The sequence below is a fragment of the Lagenorhynchus albirostris genome, chromosome 6, assembly GCF_949774975.1.
Source record: "Lagenorhynchus albirostris chromosome 6, mLagAlb1.1, whole genome shotgun sequence".
Classification (NCBI taxonomy): domain Eukaryota; kingdom Metazoa; phylum Chordata; class Mammalia; order Artiodactyla; family Delphinidae; genus Lagenorhynchus; species Lagenorhynchus albirostris.
This window is the reverse complement of record NC_083100.1, coordinates 47075725-47103452: the sequence shown is the minus strand read 5'-3', so window position 1 is coordinate 47103452 and position 27728 is coordinate 47075725. Positions and strand designations below refer to the sequence as shown.

At 35.0% G+C, this 27728-nt stretch overlaps 1 protein-coding gene across 3 annotated transcripts in view; it reads left to right on the top strand.

Moving 5' to 3' along the window:
- The window catches only part of ITGAV (integrin subunit alpha V), a 93951-nt gene that overhangs the window by 47578 nt on the left and 18645 nt on the right, over positions 1-27728 (top strand). For all 3 annotated transcript variants that reach the window (XM_060152484.1, XM_060152487.1, XM_060152486.1), the window contains exons 8-22: positions 332-376; positions 1137-1180; positions 1268-1324; positions 3782-3834; positions 4238-4440; positions 8997-9188; positions 11616-11661; positions 13247-13354; positions 15864-15922; positions 17464-17618; positions 20512-20649; positions 24149-24216; positions 24825-24972; positions 25500-25592; positions 27464-27543. In XM_060152484.1, coding sequence (XP_060008467.1) covers positions 332-376; positions 1137-1180; positions 1268-1324; positions 3782-3834; positions 4238-4440; positions 8997-9188; positions 11616-11661; positions 13247-13354; positions 15864-15922; positions 17464-17618; positions 20512-20649; positions 24149-24216; positions 24825-24972; positions 25500-25592; positions 27464-27543 — 1489 coding nt within the window. The remainder of the gene's footprint in view (positions 1-331; positions 377-1136; positions 1181-1267; positions 1325-3781; positions 3835-4237; positions 4441-8996; positions 9189-11615; positions 11662-13246; positions 13355-15863; positions 15923-17463; positions 17619-20511; positions 20650-24148; positions 24217-24824; positions 24973-25499; positions 25593-27463; positions 27544-27728) is intronic.

The following is a 27728-nucleotide window of genomic DNA, read 5'->3' as shown; positions in this document are numbered from 1 at the left end:
AATATATGACAGAAATAGTATTTTGCTGATTGAGAAAACCTGTTTTCGCTTCTTTATGATGCAGATTTACCCTGTTTTTAACTGACTCCTTTGTAAAGTTGATAAAACAGGTTTATATTTCTAACAGAGATATACTGTTTAAGTATTTAACTCCATTATTTTCTTTAAGATATATTTATCATATACATATGAATCTATTACTCCTAGAGGACAAAATATTACATAATTAAAGGAATTACTTGAAGATATTTTCCAGGAAAGCTTAGTCAGCAAGTACGCTGAAGATAACCAGTCCTGCCCTGATGGTGTCTTACCTTTGGTTCCCCTTTAGGTTACTCAGTGGCCGTCGGAGATTTCAACGGTGATGGCATAGATGGTATGATGCACTTGAACTATATTTAATCCTCTTTAAAAAAATGAGGCTAAGCATTTGAAACAAGTGGCATAGAAAAATTTCAGCAATTAAAGAGTTTTGAAATTGAGCTTGGTCTCTGGTAAACTTTCTCTAGCAGCCAAGGGGGCTGAGGGCCTCAGTGACCTCTTGTCTGCTCCTTTCCAGCCCCCAGCACTTCAGTTATTTCTTCAACTCCTTCATTCTTGATTTCAGCAGATTCAGTTCTCTTGGAGAGGCATAGTTTAATAGTTTCTTCTTTCTTCAGGCCCGTAATTTGTAACCTTCCAAGCTCTGTCAGTAAGGCTGTTACCCCATCCTCTCTCTGTTCATCTTCAGAGCTCAATCTGGGGATCCTAAGCTCTACCTGATTTTGATCACATTTCTGTGCCACTGCCACCTCTACCCTGTTTCACTTTGCTCTGAATTATCTTTCATTACTGTATGTTTAGCTTTTCTTCATTCTTAAGCCCTTTGCTCTTGTCTCTTCTCTTTCACAAGACTGTGAATACCTTGAGGGCACACATGCATTTATTTGAGGTTCTCAAGAATCTTTCCATATTTCTTAAAGATTTGATTTTGTGGTTAAAAAATGCTGGGGTCATTTATTATGGAGTACCAAGTTTTTAAAATCTCTTATTCATTGTCTACTGAAATAATACTTAAAGCTTTCTGACATAACCACTTATTCCTGCAGTTGCCAATACTGGCCTTAAAAATGAGTAATTAAGTTTTTTCTTTTCAGACTTTGTTTCAGGAGTTCCAAGAGCAGCAAGGACTTTGGGAATGGTAGGAAAGTTAAAAGGTGTTTTCTAAAAATATCTGGGTTGTTTTATATTTTACTCTATTTCATATGCTTTTGTTTTTCCTGCACAGGTTTATATTTATGATGGGAAAAATATGTCCTCCTTACACAATTTTACTGGTGAACAGGTATGCTTTTAAAGTGTTGTGTTTTATTTTTTTTCTCACTTAACATTTTAACACCAGCACTTCCCAATGTCTTTAAAACTTTTCTTAGTAATATTCTGATGGTTTAATATTCAATATATAGTAACTTTAATATTTGATATTATAGATATAAAATAAGCTTTAAATATTTCTCCTTTGTTTTAACCAAAGTGATTTGTTTAAGTAAAGACTTGTAATTGCCCTAATAGCTTTTTTTTTTAAAGGAAGTGCAGAATCTAATTGCACACATACAAAACCAAAAAATTCCTTTTTCCTTGCTGATGACATTAAATTATCTTTTAAAGAATGATCTCTGCCTTTTAATTTTATTAGATGTAAAACAAAGCATGGCCCAGATGTGTTTACTATAGATATTACAAGTAAACTTCATTTGTGCTACAAGAAATAAAACATTCTTCAGTTAAAACTTAGTACTAGACATTCTCTACAATTACAGGCGTTTTATAATATTCTGTATTGTATGACTCAAAGATTGAAGTGGTAAGTTAGTACAGACATACCTTGTTTTATTGTGTTTTGTTTTATTATGCTTCATAGATTCTGCGTTTTTTACAAATTGAAGGTTTGTGGCAACCCTGAGTTGTCAGATGATGGTTAGTATTTTTTAGCAATAAAGTATTTTTAAATTAAGATATGTACATTGTTTTTTTTAGACATCATGCTATTGCACACTTAATAGACTATATAGTATAGTGTAAATGTAAATTTTATATGTATGGGAAACCAAAATATTTGTGTGACTCACTTTATTAGGCTATTTGATTTGTTGTGGTGGTCTGGAACTGAACCTGCAATGTCTCCGAGGTACGCCTGTAATGATAAAGGAAAAATTAATCAATAGGTGGAGAAAAAACGTCTCCTAGTTTGCAGATCTGGGATTTAAGCCCACTTCTTGTTCAGTTGACTCTGTTGGGCTTTGTGAGAGGATTGATAGGATGGGAAACTAGACCCGAGGTCCCCAGTAACCTCTTTCCGTTTGTGTGGTGGTCAGGGTTGACACCTGCAGTTGACAGCCATTAGGCTTGTGGCAGGGGTGGCTGTCCCTTTGTGCTGTTGTGACTTCTTCACCTCAAGCAGCTTCTCCTGTCCGATGACCACGTGTGTCTCTGGCTCTTGTTGTACTTGATCCTTGATGCTTTCTCTGTTCTTCCTCAGCTCTTTTGTGGGGGAAAGCACGGGCTTTCCATTAGGACAGACGTGGGCTCTCACTACTCACTACTACATTGGGCAGGGTGTTTCCCACTGTAAATCTGGTGGCTCATGTATAAAAATAGGGATACTGGTAACTTGCTCATGGGGTTGTGGTGAGAATCAAAGGAAAATATTTTAGTGATAATACCCAGGCCAGGACTTGTCTCAGTAAATGCCATCCTTTCTTTACAGTTTCAGGCCTGATGCCCTGAGAGACCAAGGCCCAAGAATAGTATTCTGTTAAATTCCAGTCAGCACTTCATCATGGTACCCCAAATACAATGCACTTTATTACCTTGTGATTGAACACAGATTGCACTTTTCATTTTCTCAATTACACTGTATAAATTCAAAATAGATTAACATATTAATCTCCCATATCATTCCCTCCTGATAGCTCAGCTAATCAAATTTTGGAAGCTTTGCTAACTTTACGTTTTTTTGGTTTGTTGACTCATCCTTCATTTTAGTTTGTCTTTAATCTGTCACCTCTCCTAGTTTTGTATGTCGGAGTCTCTTTAGAACTTTCCTTTTTCACATGTATTTCCAGCCAGGCTGCTCTGTCTGTGATGGCCAGCAGTCTCCTGTGGTGGGGAGAGGACATTCTTTCTCCCTCTGCAAAACAAGCCCATGATAAAACCAAGTACATTTGTACTGTGTGTAATTCAAAAGCAAAACCACTGGCACATAGTTGATTGAGATGTGAAACAAAAATGAATTCCAGTCTCTATCTTTCCGAACAGTAATTTCTTTAGAGTTGTAGTGGTTTCACGTAGGAAGAACCATTTATGACCTATTAATAATTATTATTTTTACTGCATAGGCGTCATTTATAACTTCTTGGGTTCAGTTGAAACGTCTGTTTGTGACTGTCTCTCTTTCTGGTAGTGTGTTTGTCTGGTGTGCTTTGGGTAAGTGGAGAGGAAGGGAGACAGTAGGTGGGGCCTTGGAAGGAGGCTTGATTGTATTTGGACTTAAATGGCATGTGCTGAAGACACCAAAATGATATACATGTGCTATGTCTTGCCAGTAAATCTAGGAGAGTATGCAAGCCTCATTAACTGATTGTCATTGTTTTGGTAGGATAAACGAAAGAAGGAATTTAGATTGAAGCACTATATGCTGAGAAAAAAATAACCCTTTCTATTTCATAAATATACAACAAATATTAACTGTCTAAGCTAGTTGGATGAAATGTAAACATTTCATTTTCATCTTATTATCCAGATGGCTGCATATTTTGGATTTTCTGTCGCTGCCACTGACATTAATGGGGATGAGTAAGTTTAAAAAAATGTTTCCAGAAACAGTTTTCGTCTGTGTTTATGAACGCTTTACTAAAACTAAACATTTTTTCTTCTGTTTCTCTGTCCCCTTCCTGCTAATCTTTCTATTTAAGGAACCGATTTGAAGCAACCTTAATCACAAATACTAGAAAACCTTTATGTTGTTAATAATTTCTTTCAATAGCTTTTATAATATGAAGGAATAAAGTAACTTTATGAATTACTCATAGTTTCTTAAAAGAGCTGAAGGAAGGCTTGAATTAGAAACGATCATTTCAAATGTGGCTATACGAGCTGTAGAAAGAGGAAAACTTGAGTTTTAATAAGAAAGAAAATGATTATTAGTAGTCACATGGAATTTGATCTTGCTTTTGGTGAAAAAGATTATGTTTTTTAGTTACGCAGACGTATTTATTGGAGCGCCTCTCTTCATGGATCGTGGTTCCGATGGCAAACTCCAGGAGGTGGGGCAGGTCTCAGTGTCTCTGCAAAGAGCTTCGGGAGACTTCCAGACAACCAAACTGAATGGGTTTGAGGTCTTTGCAAGGTTCGGCAGTGCCATAGCCCCTTTGGGAGATCTGGACCAGGACGGCTTCAATGGTAAGGTCAAAGTTTATAACAGCTGTGTGTCCTGATTTTCTGTGTCCACCTGGAAAAGTCCTGTACCCCACCCGTAGAAGTTCACTTGAGCAAACCTCCTTCCTGGAAAGAAGGATTTGAGTGACACACGAGGTTCTGTGACAAGTTGCTCGTTTTCCTTAAAAATCAGAGCAAAATTTTCAAAAATTGATTCTCATGAGTTATTATTCATGCAGCCTCAAATTAGAGCGTTAGAGTGCTTAATTTTTTTTTTGTTTGTTTTGTTTTCTTGCGGTACGCGGGCCTCTCACTGTTGTGGCCTATCCCGTTGCGGAGCACAGGCTCCGGATGCGCAGGCTCAGCGGCCATGGCTCACAGGCCCAGCCGCTCCGCGGCATGTGGGATCTTCCCGGACCGGGGCACGAACCCGTGTCCCCTGCATCGGCAGGCGGACTCTCAACGACTGCGCCACCAGGGAAGCCCTAGAGTGCTTAATTTTAAAAAAGATTTTTATTGGAGTATAGTTGATTTACAATGTTGTGTTAATTTCTGCTGTACAGCAAAGTGAATCAGTTATACATATATGCATTCTTTTTTAGATCCCGTATAGGTCATTACAGAGTATTGAGTAGAGTTCCCTGTGCTACATAGTAGGTCCTTATTAGTTATCTGTTATATATATAGTAGTGTATATATGTCAATCCCAATCTCCCAGTTTATCAAAGTGGTTCATTTTAGAAAGGAGCTTGCATTCCCAGGGAGCCCAGTGTGAGCTGGTGATTTTCTGTGTCTCTGTCCTGCTTAGCAGCAGTGCCCTCTGCTGTCCATTTGGATACAAGTGTAAAAAATGCTCCCAGGCATATTGTCAAGGCAATGCTGACCCTAATGCATCCCTCAAAGGTATTATTTGCCACTAATATTTTATTGTTGTAGCTGTCCAGAATATTCTGAGGGAGGTTATATCTCCCTTCATGGGGACAAGTAAAAAGGTATAAGCTCAGTGTTTTATAATAGTCCCGTTTAAAAATTTAATTAATAGCTGTAGATATCTTTAAAAATCAAAGTTGGCATCTACTATAGAGTAAAATATAGATTACAAATTACCAAGTTTTTTTTTTAAAAAAAGAATACTGCTAAAAACCTTTCTAGAGGTCACAAAATGAAGAATTGAACTGTTGGTTTGTTTATATAATCAACAATATATAGGGATATGCCCCTGAAAATGTAAAGAAAGTTATAAATTAAGATGAAAGCTTCAAAAATGCAGATGACTCTCAAATCTCCCAGTTAGTAGTAGAAAAGGGAAATGTTTGTTTGGCCTCAAGACCCCACGCCTGCCTTGTGGGTAGTTTTATGTCACACTAGAAGTGTCATCTCTCACCCTAGAAGTTTTCATTGTTAGTGAAAAACTACTCAAGGGGACATTTTGCTTCCTAAAATAGTCTTAAAGATTTTTTACCACCAAGAGAACTTAACATAAATCAAATGGAATTCTGGTATAAAGTTCAACATAGAACTGTAAAAGAATACTATAGAACAGACCAAATCATTACTTATTGATAACAAAGACTACCTAGAAAACACAGGGCCAGATTCGAGGTTCTACCTTGAACACACCTGAGTTCTTTGCTATAGCTGGGCCTGTCTCCAGGTGTTTTGGTAGAGCCTGGACGTGTTTGCTGTCATCTTGTCTTGAGGATATTCCACACACTTTAAAGAATGTTTCTTTAATATCAGGATCCAGACAACATCTCATCCTGTTTTCCCTATTTCTATTAAAATGTATTATCTGTGAACACAAAAATTATAAGCAATGACAGCTAAAAAATATCGAGGTTTACAACGATTTTACAAAGAGATTTTACTTTTAGAGATAGATACCATAGAGGATGATTTTATTCTCCCAAAGTGTCTCCTGGGGGTCTTATTGTCCCAAAGAGTAGATTGTGACTGACAGTGTCTTCAGGAGAAAATGATCTGAGCTGTTATTTATGTAACTATATTTATATAGTTTATATGTGTATATATATATGTATTTGTAGTTTATATGTATATATAGTTTATATATACATATAATGAAGGATTAGTTGTAACCTGGATCTTTTCCTTGTTCAGACCTGATGACATTGACTCTTTGTTATGTCTTTGCTGCTGTTTTCCTCCCTTTCCACTTACACCCACTGGAAAAACCCTAGGTATCATCAAGAGGGTTGCCGAAAACAAAACAATAAAATTATGTTCCACAATTATGTGGAGTTTTTGTCAATACTTCTCCAGAAAGGCAGAGGGAAAAAACACAGAAAAGAGAAACTAAAATGATCAAAGGAAGAGACTGATGACATGAAAAAGTAGGGCTCTCCAGACTAGACAGATACCAGCCAAGAGAAAAGATGATTAGAATGTACAAAATAATGAAAGGTTTAGAAAAGGTAAGGAGAATTTTTAAAAACCATATCTCAACAGTAGAGCCATATTCTGTTGGAAAATTGTATTTTAATTAAAACTTTCTTAATGCACGTGTCAATTTAGAAGTTATATTTATCTTTTGAAACTTGAAAAAGATAAGGAAGGACTCTTACATAATTTAAATACTACTTTTTATTTAAGGATAACAAATTCTTAGTTGGTGCTTACTGCAGGCCAAGCACTGTTCTAACTGCTAAAAATGAGAGGATAAATTAGAGCCCATCCATGTCCTTAAGGAATTTAGCATCAGTAGGAGCAAGTTTAATGTGAACAAGTAAACACTGGAATGTAGTCATCACAGTGTTTGAGATATTCTTGGGCATGATGGTCTTACAGAAAAGACGAGTGACCAAGGTGTCTTTGATGTCTCAGGGGTTGCAGCATTGAGGGGGCTGAAAACATTTCAGGTATATTAAGTAAATAGAGTCAGTTCAGAATGGCTGGTATATAGGGGCTATCATAGGCAAGATGGACACATCCTTGCTCTCATGAAATTTATGTTTTGTGGAGGAGCCATAGAGTAAACACTTAAAGTGGAAATTCGGATAGTGATAAAGGCTGTGGGTTTAAACAGAAAAAGGCAAGGTAACGTGATAGAGTACCTAGATGGAGAGGGGAGAGTGCATTGCTCCATAGCATGGCCAGCCTCTCTGACAAGATGACATTTGAACTGTGATTTGGACAAACAGGAGGAGCAAAGCTTGAAAAGCTCTGGAGCAAGAACTGTTAAGGCAGAGGGAACAGCAAGTATAAATCCAGAGATGGGGACTAGCTTGCTGAGTTTAAGAAACAGAGAAAAGGGCCGGGATTGGTAGGAAGAGTGAGTGAGGGTAGACTTGGGGTTGGGAGTGGGGTGATGAATGGACAAACCAGGTAACACGTAAATGCTTTGGGAAATAAGGATTTTAAGAAGGAAGATAACATGATATTAACATTTGGCAGTTTTGAAGAGAATGGATTATAGGGGCAAGAGTAGAAGTAGGAGGCCACTTAGGCTGCTTTAGGGGTCCAGGCAAAGAATGAGAATGGCTTGTCCAGGGTGGGACCAGCAAAGATAGAGGGAAGTGGGCATAGTTATTTGTAATATATTCTAGAGTGAGGAAAGGTCATAGTGACTATTTGGTGTACTGTTTTGTTTTTAAAGCATTTCAAACTTTTTATTGTTTATTTCATTTCAGTATAAGTTGAGCAAGATAGAGATGAAATCATAACTTTCAACTTTCTGAGTCAGGTTGACTTCTCAAAAAACCTGAAAACCATGCCCAACTAAATTAACTAGAATTTTAAGAGCTAGAATGAACCTTAGAGGAATCTTTTTACATGTCCCTTCCCCTCTATTTTAAGGATGAGGCATTTGAGGTCCAGAATGGTTAAGCTATTTGTCCAAGGTCAGACCCGGAATATCTGGTTAAGCGATTTGTCCAAGTGATTAATTAAGCTTGGACAAACCCGGACAGACCTGGAATATCTGGCTCCAAATTAATGTCATTTCCATACAGTTTTGCTTGAATCTCCTTGAATTTGGTTGTTGCTTTTGAATTAAGAGTACCCTACTGCCACCACGCATGGCTGCTTTGCCTGAAGTAGAGAGCCTGGCTGCCCAGAGGACTCATTCCTTCTTCGAGGGCTTCCTACTTTGAGTAGTAGGTTGTTATCTTGGACATGACCACATGAGGGTTCCGTGGGACCACAGCTGCCTCTGCTTCCTGTGCAACTCCCGGCCGCAGGAAGTCTCCTAGGTCCCATGGGGTAGCCCAGCCAAAGGGAGAGGAGAGAATGGCCAGGATGTGTCCTGGAATGGGGAATGGGAAAAGTTCTTTCCCAGAAAGAGAAGAGAATTGTACATGCGATCCCAGTGGAAATAAAGGTTTTATGGCATTGGTTTAAAAAAAAAAAAAAGAGTACCCTACTGAACTTTGAATCGATAAACATGATACATGGGTTCTAAAGATGTTAAGATCTTTTCCACAGAAATAATGATGAGTACTAAGACTTCCTTCTCTCCATCCTTGCCGTCCTCCCTCCCACTCTCCTTTCCTCCTTTCTTCCTCGCCTTCTCCCCTCCCTCTTTTCCCTCTCCTCCCTCTTCCCCTCTTCCTTTTCCCCCTCAGATATTGCAATTGCTGCTCCATATGGGGGTGAAGATAAAAAAGGAATTGTTTATATTTTCAATGGAAGACCCACAGGCTTGAATGCGATACCATCTCAGATCCTTGAAGGGAAGTGGGCTGCTCGGAGCATGCCACCAAGCTTCGGCTATTCAATGAAAGGAGCCACGGATATAGACAAGAATGGATATCCAGGTGCTTTCCTAGAAATACAAAGAGCATCTTAGATTTTTCCGTCCTAATAGCAAGTAGTATTAGTTACTGCTCTCTTGATTTCTGTTATAAATCATTTAAATTCAGTATTTCAACTACTGTTCAAGCCCTTGCCGTTGCTCAAGGCACTGTTCTCGTTACTGAGGGCATACAAAGCACAGACAGCTGTTTCCTGGGAGCTTCCAATATAAAGCACGTACTTCTTTTATTGTCTTGAAGTCTGTAATGAAATGTCAGAATGTGGAAGCTATAAACAAAAGCTTAGTCTAAGTTTTCAAATGTCAGCCATCTCTTTTTGTTTTTAATGGTCTAGCAGTTTTATGGACTTGACTAATCATCGTGATTTTTATGAAATATATTATCTCAGTAAATTCTCACAATAAGGCTGGTGAGGAATATGAGGTAGCTCAGCTCATTATTATGTCATTTTCTGGATGAGAAAAAGGACTGAGAAAGGTAATTTGCCCAAGCTTGCCCACTGGTTTGTGCCGGTACAAGAAGTGAGGCCTTTTTCTGGCTCTTATATACTTTGGAATATTTTAATGGATCTAGGATCATAACGGATATACTCTTTAAGTGAAGTATAATGCGGAAAATTTAATTACTTTGCTGTTCAAACAGTTAATGAGCTCAATATATAATATGTTGAAGTGCTTTTAGAAACAGGACATGAAGTTGATTCTTATCTATGTTACTGTTATTTCAAGAATTTTTTGTTATAAATGTAATATATTTATTATAGAACTTTTAGAAAATATAGCAAAGCATATCATTCAATATGCTTTCTTTTTTCCAGTGCATTCACACAATTTTTTTAACAAAATACAATTATGCACTGTTATTAGCATATTTTATTCACTTAAAGTATTAGATATTTCCCCATGTTATTATTCTTCTGAAGCATGAATTTATGTTTTCCATTCTATCAAATATTTGTATCATATCTTATTTAACTTTATTTGGGGGCATTTGTATCCTTATATATAATTCCGGTGCATTCCTCTGATTATTTCCTTAGGACAAAATTCTAGAATTGCTATGTCAAAGATTAGGCACTTTTTTTTTTAAGGCTGTTGATACACCTTGTCAAATTACAATCCTAATCCCTCTAAAGAAGGTTTTGCAACTTTTTTAAGCACTTACCAGCAGTAAGTGAGTTATTTTCCCACATTTGTGCCCACACTGGTGGTCATCTTTTATTTCTTTTTAAAATAACTTTATATGGTAGGTGGAAAATGTTATTTTGTTTTAATCTACAGTTTTGGATTATTAGTCAGGGTAATAAGCATTTTTGTTTACTTGCATATATATATTTACTTTTGTGAATTTCCTTTCTACATCTATTTTTCTCCATTTCTATTGGAATGTTGTTTTTCTTTTCTTTCACTCATTTTTTTTAAACTTCTGGCTGTTCCTTAAATATTGAAGGTTTTAACTCCTTAACTCTTACATATATTTCTCAGTTTTGTCATGTTTTCTTTGGGGGCATAAAGAAATTCTTAATTTTTATGTAATCCATTGTACCTGTCTTTATGGTTTCTCATGTACTTTTCTGCTTAGAAAGGGCTTCGTCAAATTTAGCTTGGGTATACTGAGAGAGAGTTCTGATTTCATTTTTTCCTAATTGTGAACCAGTGGTACCAGCTACTTATAAAAACTAATGCATTCTATTCTTTTTGATTTGGATGCTATCTGCTGTCATTCTAAGCATTCTAGGTACAGTTGACCCTTGAACAACGTGAGTGTTAGGGGTGCCAACCTTCTGCACAGTCAAAAATCCACATATAACTAACTGTACACTCGGCCCTCTGTATCCACAGTTCCACCTCTGCGGATTCAGCCAACCTTAGGTTGTGTAGTGCTATAGTATGTGGAACAAAAAGTGGACTTTTTTCAGTGGAAAAAAAGTCCACTTATAAGTAGACCTGCGCAGTTCTAGACCCGCGCAGTTCAGATCTATGTTGTTCAAGGATCAAGTGTATATGTATTGTGCTTTTTTGGTTTTGTTTTGTTTTTGAAACAAAATAAGTAAATGAAAAAGAGAAATTTTACAATGAAATTGTAAAATCCACAGGCATCTATAAAGCTTTTTCCTTTGGGGATGTGTGTGTGTTTGCGTGGTATACACTTCCTTATTGTTGCTGAATTTTACTACGTATCCATTAAAAAGATTCTTGTCTACCTGGATGAATGAAAAAATTAGTTTTATGATGAGTGTTTGCCATTGATGATAGCATATTTAAAGTTTTCATATACATTTTAGCCTTTTAGATGTTGTCTTACAACCACTTAATGAAGAATAGTTTTGAGACTATGTCTGTATCTTTATTATATGCATTGAGAGCTTTATGGAATGATATGTGAATTAAAAAAAATCATTATTAACATATTTTTCTGCTCTCTTTTAAGACTTAATTGTAGGAGCTTTTGGTGTAGATAGAGCTGTGTTATACAGGTAAGCATTTCCATTATCTGGTAATATAGGAATATTATGAATTATATGAAAGTTTTATAGTTAAGCACCAGTGTTTGAATTTCAGTTTAATTTTCTTGAAGTAATGATAAAATTTGTTCTTTCTATTTAAGATTTGCTTCAGGCAAGTAGTAATGATACAAGGAGATCCCAAAGTAGAGAAAGCTATAGATTTTTTTTTTTTTTTTGCGGTACGCGGACCTCTCACTGTTGTGGCCTCTCCCGTTGCGGAGCACAGGCTCCGGACGCGCAGGCTCAGCGGCCATGGCTCACGGGCCTAGCCACTCCGCGGCATGTGGGATCTTCCCGTACCGGGGCACGAACCCGTGTCCCCTGCATCGGCAGACGGACTCTCAACCACTTGTGCCACCAGGGAAGCCCTAGATTTTTTTATTTAGGAAAGCATTCAGAATTTTCCCTTTTTGTTCTTTAAATTATGTTCAAAGGTGTTCTCCTGTGTTTTAGATTATATGAGTTTAAAATTAGAGGAGTTTACATTTTCCTCTAAGAGACAAGAACTTAACTTGGTGTTTGTGCCATAGCATTCTGTGACCACAAGGGCAGTATGTAATGATTCCCCAAATGAATATTTTTATTAGAGCAATATGTATAAATCCACATATCTCCATTTCCCAGCTTCATACATATTCCCAGTATTTCTCTGAATTTCATCAATTCCTCGTGCCTTACAATATCAACTAGCCTCCCAAGTAGATTAAGATGTTTACTCCTCTATGGACTGTGCTTATACATGGCAGGAAAACTAACACTGGTACTGTGTAGTGGAGGTTGTGATGGGTCAACTTGATTGTGCTTCTCGGGGCAGCTTGTGTCTGTACAGATTCCAGGATTTATCATGATTGAGACAGATACACTGCCTTGAGGCTGCTGTATTTTTGTACAGAGCGTAAACCTGTGCATCTGAACTTTGGAAACTGTATTTTAATTTATTGTTTCAGTTTTTTAAATTGCTATTAACAAAGTAATACATACATGTGGTAAAAATTCAAGCAATGTAAAAAGGGCATACAATAAGAGAAATATACTTCCTCTCACACCAGTTACTAGTTTTATTAGTATATCCTATCAGAAGTATTCTGAGCATTAAAAAATTATGTGTGTGTGTGTGTGTATGCATCCTTTGTACATGGTGTTTTTTTCCTCTCATTATGTCTTGGCTATTATCATCCCATATTAGCACAGATGGCTTTACAGCACTCATTTCCCCCACTGTATTGCACTGCATTAGGTAGATATCCCACAACTTGTTTAACCATCTTGCTTTAATGGGCTGCATTCAGATAGGTTGTGACCAGTGGTCCTGCTTTGCCTGGAACTGAGGGGGATTTACCAGGTCATGGGACTTTCACTGATAAAGTCAAGACAGTCCTGGGCAAACTGGAATATTTGGTCATGCTAAGTTTAGGCTGTTTCCATTCTTTTTGCTATTATAAACACTGCTTTAGTGAACATCACACTGTATATGCAATGAATGTGAACCTGAAATGCTTAGATCAATCTAACATTTTAAATAACTTTTTTTTTCTTTTCTTTTCTTTTAAACCAGGGCCAGACCAGTTATCACTGTAAACGCTGGCCTTGAAGTGTATCCTAGCATTTTAAATCAAGACAATAAAACCTGCCCACTGCCTGGGACAGATCTCAAAGTTTCCTGGTAAGGATGTTTGTTTAGTAATAGTTATTATTGTGATTATTGGTTCAGTCATTATAAAAACAATTGAAAATGGAGGGGGAGGCTGAAATATTGCTAAAGCAGTTTCTATGGGTACACTCTATTTTCTTGTCATAGATTGAATTATAGAAATATTGTTCCAAAGAAGATATGTAGAAGGCTCTAGAAATATGCTATAAACTAGTAGGAAACTAATTTTAAAAAATTATGCATCTCAGTGAATATATTAAAAAATAAAGCCAATAAGATTTCAGAACTCATATTTAATGCTAAACAAGCCTGTGAACATTTTCATTTTAATTTTTAAAAACTAATGATCTTTTTCAGATTTAATATCTGTGACTAGCTGTACGAAAAAAATAGTTTGTTTTAATGTATTGGTCTTCTATTTGTTCTTTTACTAGTTTCTAAAGAAAAATATAGTTTTGTAAGCTTCATGTCTGAATTCTTCTCTAGTCCAGTATTTCTTAAGTTTCCATTATTTGTATGTTACTTTTCTCTATGTTGTATGATTTTTTTGCTATGTTTTCATTCTGCCTGTATTTATAATTTTCTTAAGGCTTTTTTCTTTAAACTGACTCATGATTTACTTTAAAACATATTAAAATAAAATAGAGAAACCAGTGTCTTTCTCATACATGTCAAAATAAACCTAAAATTAATAATGAAAAGTCTTGACCCATATATAAACTCACCATGGGGAATTCCCTGGTGGTCCAGTGGTTAGGACTCTGCACTTTCACTGCCACGGGCCCTGGTTCAATCCCTGCTCGGGGAACTAAGATCCCGCAAGCCGCATGGCACGGCCAAAGGAAAAAAAAAAAACCTCACCATGAGTACTCCACTTTGGGAAACACTGTTCACTTCATGTTCCTTGCTCACATAGAAAAATCAGAGAGAACTTACAGAAGAAGGGTAAAATGATTGGAAGCTGGGAAAATTTTCCTTCAGAAGAGCTAATGAAAAGATATTTAAAAAAAAAAAGAAAAGATATTTTTTCTGATTTTGTTTTTGAATTATGTATTATTGTTATTAAAATCATTTTTCAAAATTTTGTTTATAATAAAATATATTAAATAAATAAACATGTATATAATAAAATTTTTATTTCTTTCATTGGATTGCATTAAAAATTCAGTAATATTTAGTCTTCATTTTCATTGACTGGCAGTGAAGTTGTTCTCAAGATTTTGTAAGTTTTACTGACTTCCATCCCTTCGCTCACCCTTTGTGTCCTGGTGAAGTTGCTGCACATGGCTGATGATGTGCTTATGATTATGGCAACAAGGTGAAGGCTTCGAATACACTAACTAGACCAGTAGCTTTCATATGTTTTCGAATATGACGTGTAGGATGACATACATTTTACATCATAATCCAGTAAACACATGCATGTAATTAAAACAAAAGTTTCATGAAATCTCACCCTTGATACTTAACTCAATTTTACATATTCATTTTTTTAAGATGCTGGACACACCCATTAAACTGATGTCATAACCTAGTAATAAATTGTGAAAATACTGTTCTAGAGGAGCTTGCTAATTAAAGGGAGCTTTATGGGGCTTTTTCATAAGTGAGACATTTATTTTAAATCTGGACTGTCATTTCCCTCATTTAAATTTATCAACAGATTCTATAAGCTTGACAGGAGGTTAGGAAATTCTTTTCTTTCTCTCTTTTTTTTGTCTCATTCCTTTCCATGAAAGGAAACATGCCTAAATTACTGAAGGATGAATTAGATTATTCTGTATAGCTTCATGTTTTAAAAATAACATTAAGACATAAAGAAAGATACAAGGCTTCACAATGTGAATTAAGTATTAGAAATATGAGATTTAAAAACAAAGAAATGTGAGATTTGGGTCATAATAAAAAAATGTCTAGCTAAGTAAATATTATCAGTGTAACAAAAGTATAACAACAACAACAAAAAATAAATATTATCAGTGTAACAAAAGTGTAACAACGACAAAAGTTTTAGAATCGTACAGACTAGAGTTTGTATTCTAATTCTGTTCAATATGTGTTCCATGAAAATGGGAAAATTAATAACATCCAAGCCTCAGTTTTCAATCTGTAATATAGGGATGATAGCTTATCTAATAGATTATTATGAAGAATGAGAGGGTATTAGGTATCCTAAACTGGCATAGTAAATATTTAATTTTTTAAGCAATATACTATAATTTCATCTACTTTGTGTATTTTGGGGGGAAAGGGGGAAACTGTTACATGGTAATATCAGATTATGTCACCTATAGTGAGTTTTTCAAATAATAAATAAGAGAATAAGAGAGGCATAGATAATCTCTTTTACTGTCTTTTTATAAAAATTAATTGTAGGCATTGTGACTTTTTGGTATTTTAAAGTTTGAATTGTAATTCCAATTCCAAGATAAATAAATAAACAAATAAGTAATGCTATATAAATGGGAAAAATGTCTAACCTGGATTATGGGATTTGTATTTATTTTTTATTTTTCTACAGTTTTAATGTCAGGTTCTGCTTAAAGGCAGATGGCAAAGGAGCACTTCCCACGAAACTTAGTAAGTGTTCTATGGAAAAATTATATTATTTTAATGATGCTGCATACATAGCACTTAAAAAATGTTTTAGGACATTTGAATAGCTATTCAAATAGTTGTTATTGCTTTTTTATTTGAATGTTTATGCTTAAAGACATTTAATATTGCAACATAATTATTTTGTTTGGCAACTCTTAAGCCAATTCAGAAATAATACATTTATTGACATTGTGAACAGTTAGTGGTAAATATGGCCTTCACAATGTTAAACAGTTATCATTATGAGACAAGTGAACTCTAGGAGAAATAAGTATCACTGTTTATAAGTCAGTGACCTACTGAAAAGTTTATACTTTGTCTTAGAGAAGCCCCAGTCATCTCCAGAGTAGAGGTGGTTTAGAAACAGAGAGAAGGAAAAAAAGTTAGACCACTAAATTTAGCCCACACAGCAAATTCTAACTTGACTCTTCCGGTCCAAAAAATGGTTTATGTGATTCTGAGAGCAAGGTAGGAGAGTTAAGTAACTGTTGTGGAGATTTGTCGGTATATGTGCTAAGGAATAACAGTAAAGCTCTGGATAGAGGACTGAGTCTCTTGGGGGTGTGTTTGTGCGTGAAAGTTCACATAGAGTAGCAAGAACGGGTCTCTCTGGAAGGTAACTTTTCAGTAAAGACCTGAAGGAAATGAAGGAGCTAAGCGATGTCTGGAGGAGTATTTTGCACAGGCAAAATGGCAATTTCAAGAGGCCAGAAGCAGGAGCTTGCTATTTCTCACAGGGTGGGTGGAACAGAACAAGAAGCAAAATGACCCTGGCTTTTCACTCAGATTTGACATGAAGTTCAGCATTTAGAGAAACTTAGAAAGAGACTTGTGGTTTTAAAGATCTGCACTCTCATCTCCTTTGAAGAAACTATTTAAAGAAGAACTGATTTTAGAAGGCAGTAGTCTAACAACTGTGCTTCAGACTGTTCACTGGCTGCACATTCATTTTAAGATGATTCTTGACCCAGTCAGCCATATTTGGTTATTTGCTTCACGAGGGACATATTTACCTGATAGTTTGATACAATAGCTTCATTAGAAGTAGGAGTTGCAAGTGATGCAAACTGCTCATTCATCATAATGGTGAATGTAATGGTATGGGGTATGGGTGCATATTAGTAAACATTTCTTAATCACAGTCAGCAAGAGTCCTGCTACCTGCATTAGTGATAAAAGTCTTAATTCATATATTTTATTTCTGAACTTCCTCCTCTCAGCTTAAATTAAAAGAAAAAATTTCCCCTCTATCTGATAGTTGTTTTATTACCATCATTATCTATTGTCTCAATTTAATAGATGACATTAATTTGGGGATAGTTGGATCAGTTATTTAATTATTAAATATTTATTCAGAATTAATATGTTGTCATCTCATTGCAGTGTATAGACATTTTTAATGAGTTAGAAGCAGATTACTTCTTAAGGGATAAATATCTCTGTTTAAATGAAAACTTGAGATATTTAGGACAGATAGGTGTCCATAAAGATTATGTTGGTTATAAATCCTTTGGTTTGTATAGACTTCCAGGTGGAGCTTCTTTTGGATAAACTCAAGCAAAAAGGAGCAATTCGACGAGCACTATTTCTCCATAACAGGTCCCCGGGTCACTCCAAGAACATGACCATCTCAAGGGGGGGACAGATGCAATGTGAAGAACTAATAGCATATCTGCGGGTAAGAGATTATCCATTATCTCTTCTTTCTACTTATTATTTTTTCTTTTCATCTAAATGATTTTCACTTTCTGTAAATTTTTTTGGTAGTAAATCAAAAAGAAGACAGAAAAATGCATTTGAGGAAATTGGGCTTTTTAAAGAGTCAAACTTGAGTAATGGACTTCTACGCTTGTCAGACTGGATATTGCATGTGGCCTTTCCACAACAATGCTACTGAATAAATTATGACAAACATATTTCTTAAATATTGCTGGACTCTCAAGACAGTAAAAGAAATCCACCCCCCCCGCCCCCCACCATAAGCAATCAATGAAAAAACTACATTGGCTAAACCTGACTTACGAGTTGTAAGCAAGTGTGTGAGCCAGGATGGCTAGGGAGGGAGGGATGGAGCCTGGGCGGAGGGTGAGCTGTACTTGCAGACACCAGCACAGGGGTTCAGGCTCGCCTGGGGCCTTCTGCAAACCAGGGGTCTGACCTGAGCCTCCTGCATTAGGTCCAGAGTCTTCCACAAGGCTAAAGTGTTCCCAAAACAAAGATGCGCCCTGACTTCTGCAAGAGTAAATACAAGGTCTCACTGGAGCAATCTAGTATGGGTCCCATAGGTTAAGTTCAATCAAATAGGAATTCATTTCTAAAAAAAGTACTAAACACACCAGGAAATAAGCCATTAGAAGACACAGCAAATAAATCTTAGTCCTGCAAAAGCTTGAGATGTTAGAATTATCAGTTACAAAATATAAGTGTGTATAAAATGTTTAATGAAATAAAGGATGAAATTTTTTTTAAAAGACAAAAACATCAGGACTTCTCTGGTGGTCCAATGGTTAACATTTCATGCTTCCACTGCATGGGGCACAGGTTCGATCCCTGGTTGGGGAACTAAGATCCTGCATGCCCCATGGTATGGCCAAAAAAAAAGACAAAAACATCAGTAAAGATTTAGAAGACTCAACATAATTAACAAGCTCGATTTAGTAGACCTATATACCTATATAGAACTTGACATCCAACAATTAGAGAATATAAAATTTCCCCATATATACATATAAAGGAAGTCTGAACAAATATGAAACAATTGGAATCATGGAAAATATGCTATTTGATTACAGTGCAATCTTTAGAAATCAATAGCAAAGATAAATTGGGAATTAGGAATTGTGATTTTTAAGTAACTTATGGATCAAAAAAGAGATCATATTAGGAATTTACTTAGAAGTAAATTATAATGAAAATACTACATATCAAAATGTGTAGGATATCCCAGAAGCAGAATGTAAAGGTAAATGTATAGCTTTAAATGATATTTAATTTAAATGAAAGATTGAGAAAAAGATGAAGGAAAAACAAACCCCCAAAAGCCTCTACAAAAATAGGAATTGAAAAAGATGTACCTATAGATAATGGAGGAATTAATAAAATATTATGAATAACCTTCTCCTAAGACATAGAAAAACTGAGAGAAAGCAGACATTCTTAGAAAAACACAACACAGCTGTCATTTGAAGAACCCGAACAATTCATTTAACCATATAAGCCATTAAAAAAATTGAACTGGCAGTTAAAAATCTTTACACAAAGGAATCACAAGACCTAGATGGTTTTATAGGCAATATCTAACAAACTGTCAAGAATGAGACATTCCAATGTTAAACTCTTAGAATAGAAAAATAAAATATATTTCCAGCTTATTCTGTGAAGGTAGTGTAACTGATACCCAGACTGACCGAGGCTAGTATAAGCAAGGAGAATTCATGACAGTGTTATACAAAGACATAGATGTAAAGTTACTAACCAAATATAAGCAAACTAAATCCTAGAAGTTTATAAAAAAAGATTAAAAAACAGACCAACTTGGATGTATCCTAGGTTGGGTTAACATTGAAAGTATAGAAATGTAACTTTACACATGAATAGACTGAAAACATGGCCATCTTACTTAAGTGCAGGGAAAGGTTTTTGATGAAATTAAATAACTATTCATGATGTGAGCAAACAAGACAAATACCTCGTTACAATTATGAAGAAATACCATTTTACACTCAAAGTCTGCCAGTACCTATTGCTTGGTCAAGATGTGAGTTAATCAGAATTCTTACACATTGCTCGTGGCAGTATAAGTTGCCAATATGAAGAATTTGGAAAATAATATTGTATCTTACAGAGCTGACAAATCTCCTTGCCACTATGTAGAACAATACATTACAACATTTTTTTTGTAATAGCAAAAACAAACCAAAAATCCAAAGCAGTCCTAGTAACCTTTGACAGAAGAATTGATAAATAAATTGTAAATAAATTATTATATGATAAGTATTACTCAACAGTAAAAATTAACCTCGCTACATGTAACAGCATGAATGAATCTTAAAAAGTGTTGAACAGAGAGCAAATGACAGAAGAATACGTATGGTCTCATTTTAAAATAAACAGGAAAAGCAATCTGAAGAACATATTGTTCAAGGACACACACACTAGAGTAAAACTGCTGAAAGCAAACAAGGGAATGGTTACCTCTGGAAGGAAGACAAAGGGATGAAAAGAGAAAAGAGCATGTGGGTAGCTTTAGCAATATAGGTTATGTCCTAGTTATTATTTATATTGGGTGTGTATTTGAGTGCTCATTTTATTAACATACCTCATATATTTTTGCGTGAATCAAGTATTACATTATAAAACAAAGTTGATTAAGTGTTCTCACTGGATAATGATAATCTTCTTTTTGGATATTCTATTCTTATGTAAGTGTAGTTTTTCAAAGAGTTTTTGTAGAATTTGATCAAGGGGTGAGTGAATACAGCTGGCTTTGTATTGTGTACTTATGGATTTCTCCAGATAGCTTGATGTCATAGGTTGGTGTCATCATTAATTCAGAGCTTTTCCATTTTTAGGATGAATCTGAATTTAGAGACAAACTCACTCCAATTACTATTTTTATGGAGTATCGGTTGGATTATAGAACAGCTGCTGATGCGACAGGCTTGCAGCCTATTCTTAACCAATTCACTCCTGCCAATATTAGTCGACAGGTACCGTACTTTATTAATTTATCATTAATTTTATACTTTTGTCTTTTTAAAGTCTTATAGTTCATATTGTTAAGTAGCATAAGGGATTGCTTTTATAATGTTGGGTTTTACTCAGAGAAGTCAGGAGAAGGAATCTGGATTTTCAGGTCAAAGACATTTAAAGCCACTCAGAACTTAGAGGTATGCAGAGGAAGACAGGGTCACATTTCATACACATAAACCAGTAAAATAGTTCAAGGAAAACAACAAAATGCCAATTTACTTACATAGTATTTTCTATTTTGCTAAACAAGTTTATTTATATTACCTTTGATTTATATTTTAATTGTAAAAAATAGTATATGTACACACATATATGCATATATAGTACATAAATCATTCTTTTCATAAAACCAAATATAGCAACATAAAATTTTATAAAGACTATATTAAAATATTTTTAGAAAATCCTATGTAAAACCCATACATTCAAATGTTATTGTATTTACTATTTTTTCCTCTTTTATTACATATTCATATTTTTAGATTAATATTTCTGCTCTCATAGAATGCTTTACCCTACATTTAGGTTGTTACTTCTTTGTCTAACTTGTTAAGATCTCATAAACTATTTTTTTCGTAATTTGAGAAGACTATATATACATGACAGCAGCATAAGGCAAATTAAAATTTTTTAAAGTCTTTTGTAATTTTTATATTTTAACAATTTATTTTATATTTCATTTTGCACATGAATAGTATACGTGCTAGTTTCTACTACCCATTAATATAGAACTTTAAAACATAGTTCTGTGTTCATATTTCTTACAATTTTTATTTTTAGGGGATATACAATATTATGTTGATTAATAATTTAATAATGAACAGCTGAGCCTCTTAGAGTCTGTCATTCAATTTTACATTTTTTAGAAAAGTTAATCATTGCTTGTCCTTTTACATTATGTGTTTTGTTATAGGAGTTATGATTATTTTCTCATTATAATTTTTTGGAAACTGTTTATTAGTGTTAACATTACTTTTGTTTAGTTTACTGAGATCACCAATCTCTTTAATACCAATACAGTTTAAAGCCAGCTAATCAAATTGGTTAACTTTTGAAACCACTTTGAGGGAATAATAACTTCAGTAATATTTGGTTTTTTTCCCTGTCCCCACCCCACTTTCTTCATTATTTGAATCTTTGTTTCCTTTGTGTTCTACATTTGTTTCAGCACCAACATTACCTACTCTTAGGCATCTTTTTTTCTGTATTCTTAGCTTTATTATGTACTCTCATTTCGATGTTAATTACCTATCCCATCATTCTTATTTACTTCTCTCTAAAATGGCCCTTTATTTCACTGGTCACTTTACAAACTTTTTTACTGTACTCTCTCTACGAAGTACTGCTGTCTGTTAGAAATATAATGTTAGCCACATTTGTAATTTTAAATATACTGGTCAGTAACATTAAAAAAAAACATAGAAAACTGGTGACATTAATTTTAATAATATATCTGTATTAGTTTACTAGGACTGCCATAACAAAATACTACAGAATGGGTGGCTTAAATAATAGAAATTTATTTTCTCACAATTCTGGAGGCTTAAAGTCTGAGATGAAGGTGTCTGCAGGGTTGGTTTCCTCTGAGGCCTCTCCCATTGGCTTGTAGGTGGTCACCTTCTCCCTGTGTCTTCACATCATTTCCCCTCTGTGTCTATGTCCTGATCTCCTTATAAAGTGCCAGTCATATTGGATTAGGGCCCGCCCTAATGATGTCATTTTAACTTAATTACTTCTTTAAGACCATATTTCCAAATAGTCATATTTTCTGTGAAATTTTTTAAGTTCTGTTTTTTACGGTCTTCAAAATCCAGAGTGTATTATATACTTACAACGCATCTCAATTCAGATGCTAAAGCTTCATCAGAAATATTTTTTCTGTATTTAGAACTCATATAATTTATAATTGAAAAAGTAGATTCACATAGCCAAGTTGTTCTAAACATACTAAAAGTTTTTCGGTAGCAGAATCAAGTATCAGTTTTAAATTTAAATTAATTAATATTAAATGAAATATAAAACTCAATTCCCCAGTAGCGTTAGATACATTTCAAGTGCTCAAAAGCCACATGTGGCTCACTAGTGGCTACTATATCAGACAGGGCAGCTTTTGAGTTTCCCTTTCTGTACCCTAATCCTTTGGAGTTAGAGATTTCATGCTTCCTGCAGAAAGAGAGTTTTGTTTTTCCTACCCTCCATTTATTCATTCAAATATGTATTAAGTTCTTACTCTGTACAAGATATTAAGTATGTAACCGTAGAGATTTAGTTCTCTGTGAATGGAAGACATTGCTTTCTCTTTTCCATCTCTGAAACTATCTTTCCTGACAGCATATTTTAAGGCTATAGCTGCACCAATGCCAGTTTAATCCTCTCTCTTCAATGTAGAATGGTAGCTAGTCGAATATCCCTTTACCATAGTTTATTAATATTTCATAATAAAGGGTAAGCTGGGAGGAAGTGAGAGAGTTGTATTGACTTATATACACAAAAGCTCAGTGATTTGTGTTCACCTAGAGGGGTGGGATAGGGAGGGTGGGAGGGAGACACAGAGGGAGGAGATATGGGGATATATGTTTATGTATAGCTGATTCACTTTGTTATACAGCAGAAACTAACACACCATTGTAAAGCAATTATACTCCAATAAAGATGTTGAAAAAAATATTTCATAATACTTTTCATTCCAAACTTCAGATACTCATCATTCTAACTGGGACTTTTAATACACACCATATCACATATCATTAAATCCGTTCTTTGTTCATGAACTAAATTAGCAGTGATTGTATTTGGTATCACTTATGGAGTCACCTCAAGTTTCTTCTACTGGTCCTGACCTTTCCCCCCATCTTCTTGAAGTGCATAGCAGCTGTTTACATCTAGGTCATTGAATTAGTTTACATGTACTGTTGGGTTTCATCCCAATTAAACTGACAGTTAAGATCTCTACCATACAATTCTATTCTGGGGAGCTGTGCCTCCCTTGTGACTTGGAAACATACAGTTTTTGTTTTGTTTTGTTTTTTAAGAAAGCCTGTCACTGTTTTTTCCCTTTAAGATCCCTCTTGATCCCTCTAAGGTCACACAACTTGGCTAGCAGCAGCTGAGTAAAGTAGAACCCTCATTTCTTGAATATTACTTTCTCTTCTGTACTTCATTCCAAAATCTTAACAGCTTAATTTGAGGTAGAACTAAAAGGTTCCAACTAGTTGTATTACACCCTGTAAATCTTTTTCTTCCTTTTCATTCTTACTAGCTAAGACTGACCTATTTAAAAACAGGCAGCCATGATCCCTTTTGAATTCAGGTATATATACAAGTAGAGTATATATAAATATATACATGTGTGCATAAATGTATATTCATATACATCCACACATATATTGGTATACACTGCATATGTGACCTGTACTGGTATTTATTCATGTAGAGAAAAATAAAATTTTTTTCTAGGCTCATATTCTGCTTGACTGTGGTGAAGACAATGTCTGTAAACCCAAACTGGAAGTTTCTGTAGATAGGTAAGTTTTGCTCCAAATTATAGACTGTATAATAAGAAATTTAAATGAAAGAACACATTTTTCTATTAAAGTAATAGTAATGAGAATTAGTTATGTTGGAGGATAATGCATGGTTTTCAGTAAAGCTATAAATATTGAGCTTTAAAAAAAATAGGTGCTATGTTTTCACTGGCTACCTAGGTTAGCAGATCTCTTCCTATTCAGCATGGAGTAGTGTCACAAAGTAACATTATATCCTCTTAAAGATACTCTTAACCAAAGGACTCATTACCATTTTATACGATGTACAAATTATAGCGAATATTGTGAGTATCATGACAAATGATTAATTCAGCCTTTAGAAAAAAAATCAGGGGATTAATAAGTACAAAGAGATATAAAATTACTTCCGTAATACATATGAGTGATAGTGATATGCTAAAGGCATCAGTGTTCTTTTACTGGGAGAAGCATTGGATTTGCACCCAGTGTGCTATTTCCAGTTTTCTGTTGAGCTGTAGAGTAGTCTTAAAAAATCTCGAGACACTGTTGAACATGTCAGTGCTTTGAATAGTCATGCTCTCGCCGTGCAGTCTTTTTTCATTGTCTAGATTTGTATTAACTCGTAGTGATCAAAAGAAGATCTATATTGGGGACGACAACCCTCTGACCTTGATTGTTAAGGCTCAGAATCAGGGGGAAGGTGCCTATGAAGCTGAGCTCATCGTTTCCATCCCACCGCAGGCCGATTTCATCGGGGTGGTCCGCAACAGTGAAGTAAGCAAGCTGCCCCTTTAAAAATTGAAATGCACTCATAGTTCACATTAACATTAATGAGCTGCTCCCCTATTTAGTGTAGTACAAGCTTAGCCTTTCTACCTAAGGCTAAATTGCTAGACAATAGAGTGCCTATCTTACATAATTCCTTTCAAGCCTAATAACTTTGCATAATGCATTGATAGGACGTTTACAAAACTGCTAGCTAAGTGCCTGAAACAGGGTCAGATGGATAAAGTGTCTAAGCCTGGCCATCAAATAATTTTTCAGAGGTAATATGGTTATGTATCTATGTCCTCTAGGGATCGTTCAGAAACACTCTGACTTTATATGTGGTACTTGTACACAATTCTGCTTTCCCTTGTACCCCTCATTGCTCAAATAGATGCATTTGCTTTGTAAAGCCAGAAACCTAATCATCCAACTGCATGATATTGTCTAGGAACTTTAAAGTCTTATTATGGCTTCTGCATTTTTTTGGTCATTAATTTATTTTCCTTTCAATCCTTTTTCTTTGTCTATCAAAGGCTTTAGCAAGACTTTCCTGTGCCTTTAAGACAGAAAACCAAACCCGCCAGGTGGTATGTGACCTTGGAAACCCAATGAAGGCTGGAACTCAAGTAAGGCATTTTAATTAAATGGATTGTTTTTTCTTTTATAGAGAATAGCATATTTTTCTGTGGGTTTGTCCATAGTAATTTTTTTATAAGCACTTCAAAATAGTGTGTAAACTGGCTTTGATTTAGAATGTAATGATTATCAGAGTTTAGTTTTGATTAAGATACTAAAGTAATGGGTTGTGTTATTACCTGTATTCAGTAAGCTGCTCTTCACCTTCAATTTGGTAAATGGATGAGAACATGGTTGAAACTAAGGACTGAGATTGTAACTTTGATATTTTAAACTAACACTTTAATGCATCCTCAAAGCTACTCTGACAAATACCAAGACTGTCATTCTTAAGTGAGTTAGAATGATCTCATTAACTTGAAACCTATATGGTCATCCCAGTAGGATCAAAGAGCACAGTGGTTGGATCAGGCTCCCCTTCAGGGGGTGGAGAAGGGAGCCCAGGAGCTTGAGAAGAAGCACTCAGTGAGTTGCTTCCCAAATCCTCTAAAAAGGAAACAAAAATATACCTTGTAGAATTCCTATTATCAATGAAAAAAAAAAAAAACAGCAGTATATTTCATGTTACCTTTTCAATAGAATTTAATTTAATAAGCACATAGATATTGGTAATTTGAAGATCTATGATATTATGGGGCTGAATATTCCATATCTACCCATATAAACAGCATCTCTCCTATTGGATGTTGTTTAAGGGTACAGACTTGCAAGTAAGTCTAAAGCTCTAATGTGCAGCATAGTGATTATAGACAACAGTAACGTATTATAATCATCAAACTTGCAAGAGACTAGGTCTTAATAATTCCAACCAGAAAAAGGAAATGATAATTATGTAATGTGACAGAGGTGCAATTATTGCCACAGTGGCAATCATATAACAGTGTATAAATGTATCAAATCAACCTTAAATTTACAGTGTTATATGTCAAATATATTTCAATAAAAATAAATATTTCATATTTCTTTAAATATATTTTCCATTAAAAGTCATTATTATTTCTAGATATAAGGTCTCTTAGGGAAAAGGGCTTGAACAAAGTACCCAGAGTTGCATTTTTTCACATGTATTTAACACAGTGTTTAACTACAATGTTTCATTAACAAGTGAGCATGCTTTTTATTTTCTTATATTCTCATTCTCTCTATCTTTCTCACTCACTGCTCACTCAGTATAGATATTTCCAGGTTGATTCTTGTGGCTGGTTCCAAGCTTTGTAAAGTGGGAGGCAGTTTCACAAGGTCCCCTAGAAGGGCCATTTTTAGATGTCATTTATGTAACCCCCCCCAAGAAGGCTGCTTTCCCTTACCTTGTAGCTCAGTTTTTTCTTTAAAATAACAATTTTCCTCCTGCAGAAGTTAAGATGTTTGTTATTGATGGAGTTGTGGGTGACGTGGAGAAATTCTGCTTCTGGCCCTACACCTGTCCTTCTTAGCCAAGTTCTCTCACTCTTGTAAGCCATCTGTTTCTTCCTTCCTGCTCCATTAACACAAGTTCATGTGTTAGCTTCCTGTCACCAAATTATTGTGCATAACTACTATACTGTCATTGGGTCAACAAGCAATTCCTCTTGCATTTTTCAGAAGGTTAATATTAATATAATAAGGAGATAATTAGTTAATATTATAAGGAGATATAATTATGGTTAATCATTGTTAAACAGGCTCCATTATGGATTGGCCCAAGTATCTGAAATAATAGAGATTTGATAGAAGATCAGACTTAATTACCTTTGCTAGAGTACTTTCAGTTTTATTGTAAGTTCAGAGAAACCCTATTCTTTTTTCTTTGGACGGTGGATTTGGAATTTCACTAATTTGACACTGTTCTAACTAACATTGCCATCTTTCCCGCCTCCTTCAGCTCCTAGCTGGTCTTCGTTTCAGTGTGCACCAGCAATCAGAGATGGATACTTCCGTGAAATTTGACTTACAAATCCAAAGGTATGAAAACAACTTTTTTCCGTTTATAATAACTATGGAGGAAATATTATTTGTTATAAATATATTATGCAGTATACTTAAATATTCTGGAATAGGATAGACTAAAATTTTAGTACTTAATTGTAGCATTTTAAAATCAATATTTACATCATAAGAATAATTTATGTTGCTTTTGAGTTTGTAAA